This window comes from Alosa sapidissima, chromosome 22 (genome assembly GCF_018492685.1).
Source record: "Alosa sapidissima isolate fAloSap1 chromosome 22, fAloSap1.pri, whole genome shotgun sequence".
Lineage (NCBI taxonomy): Eukaryota > Metazoa > Chordata > Actinopteri > Clupeiformes > Clupeidae > Alosa > Alosa sapidissima.
Window position 1 is genome coordinate 772,928 of NC_055978.1, and position 11,680 is coordinate 784,607.

At 42.3% G+C, this 11,680-nt stretch overlaps 1 protein-coding gene across 6 annotated transcripts in view; it reads right to left on the reverse strand.

Annotated features, from left to right (window-relative positions):
• Window positions 1-11,680, reverse strand: part of dmd (dystrophin) — a 481,347-nt gene that overhangs the window by 299,063 nt on the left and 170,604 nt on the right. For all 6 annotated transcript variants that reach the window (XM_042077917.1, XM_042077916.1, XM_042077914.1 and 3 more), the window contains one exon: window positions 7,799-8,011. In XM_042077917.1, coding sequence (XP_041933851.1) covers window positions 7,799-8,011 — 213 coding nt within the window. The remainder of the gene's footprint in view (window positions 1-7,798; window positions 8,012-11,680) is intronic.

Sequence of the window (11,680 nt, forward strand, 5' to 3'; positions counted from 1 at the left end):
AAAAAAGACATGACCCTCCTTTGCAAATTGTCACTGTCTTCCATGCCACAGCCACACACTGTGATAACGTTCTTAAATCAATCTTTCCCGTGAGCTTGCATGCTACCAGTCCTTCCTTTTCAAATGCGTTGCGCCTGTTTGCACAATTTCACAAATAATTATATATGCCAACATTTTCCGTGTTTATCACATATTTTAACTTTCCCCCGCTGTCTTGCCGTTTTAATGTTTTCCCGTAGAATATCCCATATTTTAATACTCTCATAACAGCCCTGCCATCGGGCCTGTCTCTGTGTTGCCCTGTTGCTACCCCTTGCCCTTCCAACGAAACAGATGTCTTCAAATCATCGTTTTCCTTGCTTGAAGGCGAACTTAGAGTGATGTTAACCTATTTAAGTTTAACAGCGTGATTGTCGTGAGAGCACGATTCATTGGCGCTTGCATGTTCGGCCTTATGTCTACGTGCGCACCTGAGGCTACTCAGCTACAAGAGAAAGAATTGCCCGTTTGTATGTTCACTGCAAGCTGGCCTACCATAACTTACCAACTCTGCACTGTAGACCCTAACTGGCTATTTATATTTTTCTGTGAAATAAGGAAATGTATTTGTTCAACTTTATGAAGCAGAATTACGCATAGGCTACTTGGAACATAATACATTTGACAAAGGACAGATGTATGTTGCTAGTGACAAAATATTAACTTTCAGTGTTTTACGATGTCTTTGTCATGGGGAAGTGTTTTTCCCCATTCATTTATTCTAGGTTACTGTCAGTGACTGCCGTGAGAGAAGCGGGTTCTGTGTTTCGTTCATGTCAGTGACTGACGCGAGAGAATTCGCGGGGTCTGTGTTGTGTTGCGTTGCGTTAATTTATTTTCATTGGGCATACCGTGCCGTGCCGTCCACAGCTCTTCAGTTCTGACTAAGCCAAAATTACTCCTTTTGAAACAATGAGTGCAGGAAGCGCGTTTGTATGGTTATATGCTTGATGGGGGGATCCCAAGCAGCTTTCAGCCATAAGGCTACTTTGAGAACATTTCAATTCACCCGACACTAATATTCAAAATGTTGAAAACTATTTCGGCATAGCCTATAAAGCAGTTTAATTAAATGGAATGTTAGTTGTAAACAAACGAGCTACTTGGTGAGGCTTGGCCTCACAGATGCGCTCGTGCCTTAGATGGCAGGAAAAATCTTCATGATAGGCCTATTAACTAACCACCCGATTTACGCTGGCTGGGGGGAAGGGGGGCCATCAGACATTTGTGCACATCCGGCCCTGCCCCCAACACATCACACCTTCCCACCTCTGACAGCTTAAAAGAAGTCAAGAGGACTCCTTACTCACAGACCTATTCACAAACCTGCTTTTGCCGTGTTTTGAAATCCTATGCAGCTACAGGAGCTTCCAATCGTGAGGAAGCAATTTTGCATTGTAGGCATAACTAACATGCAATAACGCCGCCAACAACAACCAAAACTAGGCTAATCATTGTCAACATGTAAATTAAATGTAACATTATTGCGAATCAAATTAAAATGTTCTCTTTTGCAAACGTAGGCATAGTAACAGAATAATTTAATAATGTTACAAAGATACTACATCAATCCGTATGTTTCATTAGGCTACTAGGCTATTTGTTTTGCCTTGATTCATTTAGGCTAGGCCTTTTTATTCAGGGGCCGTATTCACAAAGAATTTTAAGGCTAAAAGTAGCTCCTAACTGGCGAATTTAGGAGCAACTCCTAAACATAATGGGCGTGTCACTCCTAACTTTAGGACTCCTAATTTTTTCACAAAAAGTAATTCACGAAGCATTTTAGACCTAAAAGTAGCACTTAAGTCTGGGACAGCTTAAGTCGAGAGGACTCCTAACTCACTAAGACCTATTCATAAACAGCTTTTTTGTGGCATTTTACGTTGCGATGTTTTGAAATGCGTAGCCTATGCGCAACAGGAGCTTCCAATCGCAAGGGAACAATTTTGCATTCATAAAAGGGATGCAATAACGCCACCCAAACACAACCAAAACTACTCATTGTTAACATGTAAATGAAATGTAACGTTTCATTGTGAATCAAATTAAAATGTTCTCCTCTTTGCAAACGTAGCCTATGGTGACAGATTAATTTAATAATGTTGCAAAGGTAGGCTACTGCATCAATCCATAGGCCTGTTTCATTAGGCTATAGGCTATTTGTTTAGCCTTACTCTTTATTCATTTAGGCTAGGCCTTTTTATTCAGTTATTAATCATCTTCCGTCCTTCGCACTACTTGTGTAGCGCACGCATTCTCCGACCTGTCACCTGTCACTCATCATCGGAAGAGAGGTGTTTGGAATTCCCGCGTTACAATCGTCAGCCAATCAAGGTGGTCACTTCAGTCAAGCTCGTGCATGAGTAATGACGTCATCCATACCCACGAAGACTCACTCCTAGTTTAGGAGTTGTCTGAAAGGCTTTGTGAATAACTTTTAAGAGAAAACTCCAAGCTAAAATCTTTAAGTGCGATTTAGGAGTAACCTACTCCTAGTAGTAAGATAAAAGCCTTTGTGAATAGCCTACGGCCCCAGTTATTCATCATCTTCCGTCTTTGTGTAGCGCACGCATTCTGAGACCTGTCACCTGTCACTCATCATCGTAAGGGAGGTGTTTGGAATCATGCCCGCGTTACAATCATCAGCCAATCAGCCAATCAAGGTGGTCACGCTTGCCCATTTACCCAAAATAATGGTCGAATATTACTGATGATCATTGTTATTTAAGAACATGCAGTGTGCGTAGGGTACCAAAAACATCTTGCTCGTAAAAAAGCATCATAACGCACATTCTGGCGGGTCTGTTATTTACTGTAGTCTGCGCAAACCACATGCCTTTATTTTGGGCAAGCCTGCATTCATTCATTCATTCAACCTTTATTTATTCTCGGAGGGTCATTGAGGGAAGCCCTCATTTTCAATGAAGCCGAAATTACAGAAGCGAAGCAAAGCGCTCCACAAACAAGACAACATTCGAGTCCTTCTGTTGAAGAATTTTATATAAAGCCTGCGCTGACAGTAATCCTCCTGCCCCTGATAGGCCTACCACAGCTGTGGATAGTGTGGAATGTTCAAGTAATAACACAATCCAATGTGTGTCTCAATTGTCCCCCGCTGACCACCTCACACATTTCTCTAGATTTTGCAACGAACTTACATGACACAATGCCATAAAATATGCCAGTTTTAGGACACAGAATAATGTTTGTAATGATACCAGGTAGGCCAGGTATTGTCGAAGGTGCATGGTGAAGTGAAATTCTTACTTTGGAAAACAAACATTTGCCGATATCATCGCCGATCATCAGAATATTGCAATAGATTCTGTGTTCTGGACTGCAGGTAACTTGTTAAGCCAGTGGTTATCAAACTTTTATTTCATTCCCCACTTTGATCAAGGGGCATGACTGATGATAGTGGAGATAACGTGTTATCCCGAGGCTTTTGCAAGTCAGCATCTTCGACAGTAGTCTATTAAAAATTAAAAAAAGTTTTCGATGTCCCAAACGGAGAGCCATACTTTATTGTTTTTAACGATCTCTATGCTACTCACAAAAATGTAGGCATGGGGACATGATGAAGTAGGTTATCCAACTGTCGTGTGTTAAATTATTGTGATTACGAGCCAGTGGTTTTCAAACATTATGTGTGACTCGGACATCTAACTAAATGCAACAGGCTCATATCGTCCTCGCATTCGCAAAATGAGGACCAGTGTTTTGTCAAATTGCAAATATCTATTCGTTTTAACTATTTTTTTTTATGATAGTAGCCTATACAAAAAGCACTTTATACTATCTTAATATTGGAATATGGGGAGGGAAGTGGCGCGTCTGCAGTCAGCCAAATATGAATGTAATTCTGCGGCATAAAGCAGATGTAATTGTTTATCGTACAGAAAAATAAAAATGACATGTCAAGCAGTCAATTGACTACATTGCAGTCAAAAAGTAGGGCAAATTAATTTACGAAACCAAAACGTGGGTCATAGTTGTCTAAGCCTCTATTGCGTAGCCTGTTAAAAACGTCGCCAGATAGTATTAAATCGGCAACAACATTGTTTTCTGCAGAAGCCTACCCAAGGCTACAGATTAATTCTGAACAGTTATTTCTCTACCGTCTCAATTATCACACCACTGTTTTGATTTGCGTAGTTGCGTTAACCCCAACACTGACAATAATGTAGACAGCGAATTTCGATTTCGATTTTCGTGTAGTCAAGCCTTAAGCCATACCCAAGTAGCCTAAATCGAGGTAATGTTTAATTATGCATGATTTATTTTGTTATTGAATTCGTAGGCTGGGATTACTCTCGGCAACAATTATGTAAGGGACGGCAGGCAGAGCGATGTACAGTGGCAGAGCGACGCACAGTGGCTGAAAGTGGTACTAAAGCTTCTCGCAGCTTCACGCCGCGTAATGCGCGAATGAAGTGGTCATTTGAAAGCGATGCCCACTGTACTGTCAGCGTTTATCCCAACATCATGTTTTTACTTAGTCCACTTCATATTGTGCTTATTCGAGGCTGATGCATCTTGTTTTCTTTATCTGGGTTGAAAGAAGACTGTCCATGCATGCTAAACTTTCTTTTATTTATTTTTTACAAGATTTGGCAACACACTGAGGCAGTAACTCTGCTGACACTAACAGTGTTCGTAGGCAATGTCCTGTCGACCTAGCCTATCTACTTGTCTATTGAAGTTGTGTTTCGCGTGTTGTGTTCGGATAAGGTAGAGGCTTTTTTACCTTTTAGTCTGTGCATCGGGGCAGCCAAGGTCTGCAACGATGCAAACTTTAGTGATCAGGCGTGCCTACAGGTGTACGGCGTACGCACTGTGCGTACCATCAGGCAACTCAACAACGAGAGAGAAGAGAGAGAATTTCCCCTGTGTATTCACACCAAGTTAGCCCACCATAACTTCCCAACTGCGCAGTATCCCATTAACTGCTCGACAATAGGCTATTTACAATTTTCTGTAAAGTAAAGTTTGTAAACACATTATCAAAATCTCCTTAATGCACACATCTTTTGTTTGAGCAGGAGATAGAATAATAGCCCAACAAACGCACGCAGCAATTACAGAAGCCTCCGAAGCTCTTCAAGACTGCTTTGACACAACAGACTGGGAAATGTTTAAGCAGGCAGCCACTTACAACAACCGGACAGACATAGAGGAGTATACAGACACTGTAACCTCTTACATCACCAAGTGCATCGATGATGTGACCCACACAAAAGACATCATCACTCGGGCTAACTGGAAGCCATGGCTGACAGGGGATGTCCTCAGGCTGCTGAGGGCCAGAGACAAAGCCTACAGAGCTGGGGATGAAGCTGGCATGAGAACAGCGAGAGCCAACCTGTCCCGTGGCATCAAGGAAGCAAAAAAGGAATACACTCACAAGATAACCACCCACTTCAAAGACAGCAGGAACGCACAAAGCCTATGGCAGGGCATTCAGGCCCTCACGGACTACAAGCCCGCGCCACAGAGCTGTGAGAGCAACATCCCTCTGCTCAACAACCTGAACCGCTTCTTTGCTCGCTTTGAAGCACAAAACAGCACCCATCCCCCTCTACATGAGCAGCCCCTGTGCCTCTCTGCCGACAGCGTGAAGAGGACACTTGCTGCTATCAACACCCGTAAGGCAACAGGTCCAGACAACATCCCAGGTCATGCGCTGAAGGACTGCGCAGGGGAGCTTAAGGATGTCTTCACAGACATCTTTAACACTTCCCTGAAGCAAGCCATCGTCCCATCATGTTTCAAAGCTGCCACCATCATACCTGTGCCGAAGAAAACTGCTCCATCCTGCTTCAATGACTACCGCCCTGTGGCACTGACACCCATCATCATGAAGTGCTTTGAGCGGCTTGTCATGTCACACATCAAATTCATTCTCCCCCCCACCCTGGACCCCTTCCAGTTTGCATACCGAGCCAAGCGGTCTACAAAGGATGCAATCTGCTCTGCCCTCCACCCAGCCCTCACCCACCTGGAAAAAAGAGACTCATATGTGAGATTGCTGTTTATAGACTTCAGTTCTGCATTCAACACCATAATACCACAACAACTCATCTGCAAACTTGACAAACTGGGACTCAGTACCTACCTCTGCAACTGGCTACTGGACTTCCTCTGTCAGAGGCCTCAAGTAGTACGTGTTGGCAACAATACCTCAAGCAGCATCACACTGAGCACAGGGGCCCCCCAAGGCTGCGTGCTCAGTCCGCTGCTCTTCACCCTGCTGACGCATGACTGCACTGCAACCTACAGCAACAATCACATAGTGAAATTTGCTGACGACACAACACTGGTGGGTCTCATCACCAAGGGCGACGAGACTCAATACAGGTTGGAGGTCGACCATCTGACCACGTGGTGCAGGGACAACAACCTCCTGCTGAACGTCAGCAAGACCAAAGAGATTGTTGTTGACTTCCGGAGAGGTCACACCCAACACCTGCCACTGACCATCGACGGTGCTGTGGTGGAGAGAGCGAGCAGCACCAAATTCCTGGGGGTGCACATCAGTGAAGACCTCTCCTGGACCACCAACACCGCATCACTGGCGAAGAGAGCTCAGCGCCGCCTGTACTTCCTGCGGAAACTCAGACGAGCAAGTGCTCCACCAGCCATCATGACCACATTCTACCGAGGCACCATTGAGAGCATCCTCTCCAGCTGTATCGCTGTGTGGGGCGGAAGCTGCACTGAATACAACAGGAAAGCCCTGCAGCGCATAGTGAACACAGCTGGAAGGATTATTGGTGCTTCACTCCCCTCCCTGAAGGACATTTACACCACCCACCTCACCCGCAAGGCGACCAAAATTGTGAGTGATGCAAGTCACCCCGCTCACAATCTGTTTGATCTACTGCCCTCTGGGAAGAGGTACAGAAGCCTGCACTCCCGCACTACCAGACTCACCAACAGCTTCATACACCAAGCTGTAAGGATGCTGAACTCTCTCCCTCCTCTCCCCCCTCCACCCTCAGCTACATAACATCCTGGACATTGGACCCACAATGGCCGCCTGCACTACTCCACTTGCACACTTGCACACTTGTACACTTTACAACTTGTTGTTGTTGTCCTGAAAACACAACACTTCTGCTGCTCTTACATAACTTGCACCACTATGCCACTTTCTTTCTTACTTAGGTCAAACAGAACTACCCAAGCCTTTTATTGGCCTGACTTTGCACTAGTATTTTATTGACTGTCTATGCACAATTTCAACCAAATTTTGCTGCTCTTTTTTTTTCATTATTATATGTGCCCTCTTATTTACTTTTTTACTTACTTTTTTGTTTACTTGAATGTTATGTTTTTCTGTGGACTTAAATTGGTAAAATATGTCTTGTCTTCACCGTGGGATAGTGAGAAACGTAATTTCGATCTCTTTGTATGTCTGGAACATGTGAAGAAATTGACAATAAAGCTGACTTTGACTTTGACTTTGACAGAAGAAGAAAGTGCGGGCTATTTAGCAGCATGACAGACTAACTCCCATTGTGAGCGCACTCTATATTACGGACCAGTGGCATCTTTAGAAGCATTTTGTTATTATTTTTTCCCCCAGCAATCAGTACAAATAAGCATCGTAAATACAAAAATGAATCAAGATAGATTTGGCCAAACCGCCCCCCCCTGCCCCCCCGCTCCCTCCGCTTATGGCACAAGGGCATTAGTAACTTCACTGAAAGAGACAGGATCTCAGCCCCCCCCCCACCCCACACACACACACACAAACCTGAAACTGTGACAGCTGGTTTATATGCTCCTGTATCTTGCATGAGTGCTCATCTAGCTGCACAGTTAGGCTTTTCCAGCGGGTCATGATTGCATCCATCTCGTTACGATAGCGCTGACACATCTCTGGAGGAGCTTTCTGGAACACCTGCTCCACTGTAGATGTCAGATAGTCCACCTCAGTCTGGTGGTCTTGCAGAGTACTCTTAAGCCCCTAAACACACATACGTACAGAATTTTAGTCAGAGAACCATGACCAAACTCACATTAAAGTCTCTTTATTGACATTTATATAACATGCTGGGTTAACAGGATAACAATTGCTGTATAGGATTTATGGTCACTCATTAGATGATGTAGATCATCTAATCTTGCATGGTTGAAAGATAACCTACTGTTCAAAATCATCAAATATATTAAATAGTTTGAGGTAGTGTCATTATCTGAACTATCGCTAAGCACCGCCCATCAAACAGACATAAGCCAAAAGCAGTTCAGCACCTACCACACTCACATAACTTCAGCATAGAACATAGAGTTGCATTAGAGGTAATAGTGATTTTTATTATGTGACAATAGATATGTAAGTTCAAAACAATACAGTACAATGCCAAAATTATATGCATGGGATTAATACAACACTGATGGAATATTTGCTTTCAGTCTTGGCTGCGTGAGTGATATTGCTTTGTTTAGAAAACAAACGTGGATGATTGGCTTTAGTCGCCTTTATGCCTTGTGCAGTTAAAGATTCCTCACCACACACGTGTGCAGGGATGGTAATCTGCCTAAGTTCATTATGAAAACATACGGACATTTGTGTAAACGTTCGCACACAGTGAGTCTTTTAGTTTACGAGTTTAAATCACGTGTTCACGCGTAGTAAGTATAAAGTTTGTCTGTCTAAGCGATGTGTTCGCACAGTAAGTCTTCCAGTTTACTAACTTAAACAGTGTATTCACATGCAGTAAGAGAAAAGTTGTTCTCCTGACCTTACCATCTTTACCATCTTTCTTGCTTTTTCCTGTTAAACAGACTTTCCCAGTTTTCCCCTCCCTTTCATTGCTCATGTCTCTAGCTTTGCCTCTGCTTTGTCCATGCACCCACAGTATGTGTTTTCTTTTCTTTTGTCTGTTATGTAACCTTGTCTATGTACCTTGTATGTTTGTTGTATCTATGTAGTCAGTGCCGCCACTCCCACCACGTGCATCACGCACTGTGTGTAGGGCACCAAAGGACAGAGGGGTCATCCACATTCAACCAATACAGTAAATATATAATAGTAGCTTTACTGCAAACAGCGTTTCACTCTTCCTCGATAATGTTTACAATGTCAAAATGCACCAACACCATGTTACAAACAAGGATGATATTTTTTGGGTTCTCTCAATCTCCACTACGTAGCAAATCTAACTTTACTCACTCCACTAAATTGGGAATACATCTTGCGCGCGGAGGAGAGACACAAGAGAGTTATCCGGTTCCCACTACTGACCATTTTTAAACTCAAGATTGGTGAGAGGGCTCTTTAACATAGGCTGCAATCAATGTGATTTGGTACATGGACAAGAATATAAAGACTAGTCTACTACTTTGCCTTTGCAGCATGGAACTGGTGAGACTTCAATAATTTGTTTTCCAAGCATGTAAGCATGTTTGTTTCCAAGCACATGATATGTGAGCCGACTGAAACGCATTCCGTTCAGATAGCTAAGTGGTTACCAGGCTCATAATTCACTTTTAATTAGAAACAGAAATGTGAAGCAACATGTCATTACACATGTCCATTTCCAAACCAATGAAGGCTGCTTATGACAACTTAATATCAGTGACAGTCTTAACATAGAGGTATAGGTAGGCGGCTGCTTGGGGCCCCCTACCAGCGGTTGTAGTAGGGGGCCTGAGTGTTGCCTGGATATTTTTGACCACACAAGCAGCAAAAGAAAATAAAGAATTCTTAAAGTGCAGTAGGCATTGCAAAAGCTAAAAAGAAAATTCCCTCCAATTTCACGCACCGGAAACAGCTGTTTCAATCGGCTGCTGTGCTGCTGGTGTTTTGCCAAAAAATGGAGGACAACGCGATCAACCTGTGCGACATGAGAGAGGCGACTGATAAGCCCTAATAATTTGAGAAGTTCAATATGGAAGCACTTCGGGTTTTGGGTGAACTATGGAGAAGGACAAAGCGGTATGCAAACTGTGCAGTCGTGAGTTCCTACGTTGGCAAAATTTGTTGTAAACAGCCACGTTGAAGCCTGCAGTTTTTTCACTGATGTTATGGAAGTCCACTCTGCTTATTGTTTTTCGAGAATGTTGCACTCCTGTTTGTCATTGTGCACGAAACTTCACGCCAATAAATCATCAGAAATATTGCTGGCTTGTGTGTCTTCAAGCTCCCTCTTTACGTTCGTCCTAATGCCTGTTAGTTGTCAGTGGATTGGCCTATATTTGCCGTTGAAAATGGAAACGTCTTTAGACATAGAAAATCGATTTTACAATCAATGAACATCTATGTCTCAAAAATCTAACGGGATTTCACAAAAGTGACAGCCCTAGCCTCCAGTATTGAATCAAAGGTAACTCTTACTCTTAACTCACATGCTAGAAATGTTCAGGAACACAATTTCAGAAATCAGCCCAAAGAAAGGGACATAATAAACTTTGGTTTGCTAGATTGTAAAAGAGTCACTAGGCTATTTTGGCGATTTTACTCACGTTGTTTCCAACCAGGATCATCATGGTAATAAAAATCTATTTCTAAATCTGTAATTTATGCAGTGGAAAGGATACATACTCAAATAGTGATTACATAAACACTTTCTGTGTCATTATGGTCAATCATGAAGTTATTCCACTGCACAGACCATCATGAGACAAACCGACCAACTATTAGCCATGTAGACCGACTGATATGTAGCCTATTTATGAATCATTAATATATTAATTCAATAATGTACAACTTTTTGAATGATTCATATACAAATAAATGGTTTATGCATATAAACCAAAATGAATTCAAACAATTGTGTCTGTTGTTATTAGACACTAGTGCACATGTAGGCTATGTATTTCCACAAAAATGTCATGCATAGTCTATCACAAGATGATGGGAATGCCGGCCCTGTATGGATAGGGATAGGGAGTCATTATCTCTACAGCAAAAGGCCTGCTACATAAAAAAAAAAAAAGTCAACCATTTATTAGTAATGATTTACACTGTTGATTTGCTATCTATTTCCCTAATCATTTAGGACATACACTATGTGTTCCTTTTTGTGTGTTCATGTCCTTGTGATGTGTGTGTCTTTGTCAGCTAAGAAAAAAAACAAAAAAACATCAACAAAAACAACAAAAAGAAAAAAATACTAACATTGTCTCTTGTCTTGTCTCGTCATCTCACTCCTGATCTGTGCCTTGCCGTGGCAAATGAGCTTTTGAACTAAACAGGTCTTGTCTACTTGTGTTTGTGTGTCATCTGAATAATATATATGTGCCCCATACATGGAATCAGAGTGCCTACTGTATGTAGTAAATGGAAAATCTCTACAGCAAAAGGCCAGTCTACCGCTACATGCAATTGGTTTGTTTCTGCCATTTATTAGTAATGATTTACACAGTTTGTTCACTACTTACTATTTACCTGAGCATTCAGTATTGTGCAATATAGCATACAGAAGGTAAGGGACATTTTGGGGGGAAAGAAGTGGTGCATTTTATCATTCAAACATGCGACTTTTCATGAAAATTCTATAATCCAGGATGGCCGCCACCATATGACATCATAATATGCAAATTAGATATAAACATTTAATCCCTACATAAACTTTGGGTCATCCTTAATATTTCTCTAATTTACAGAAAGTCTGTATCTCTTATCACTTTT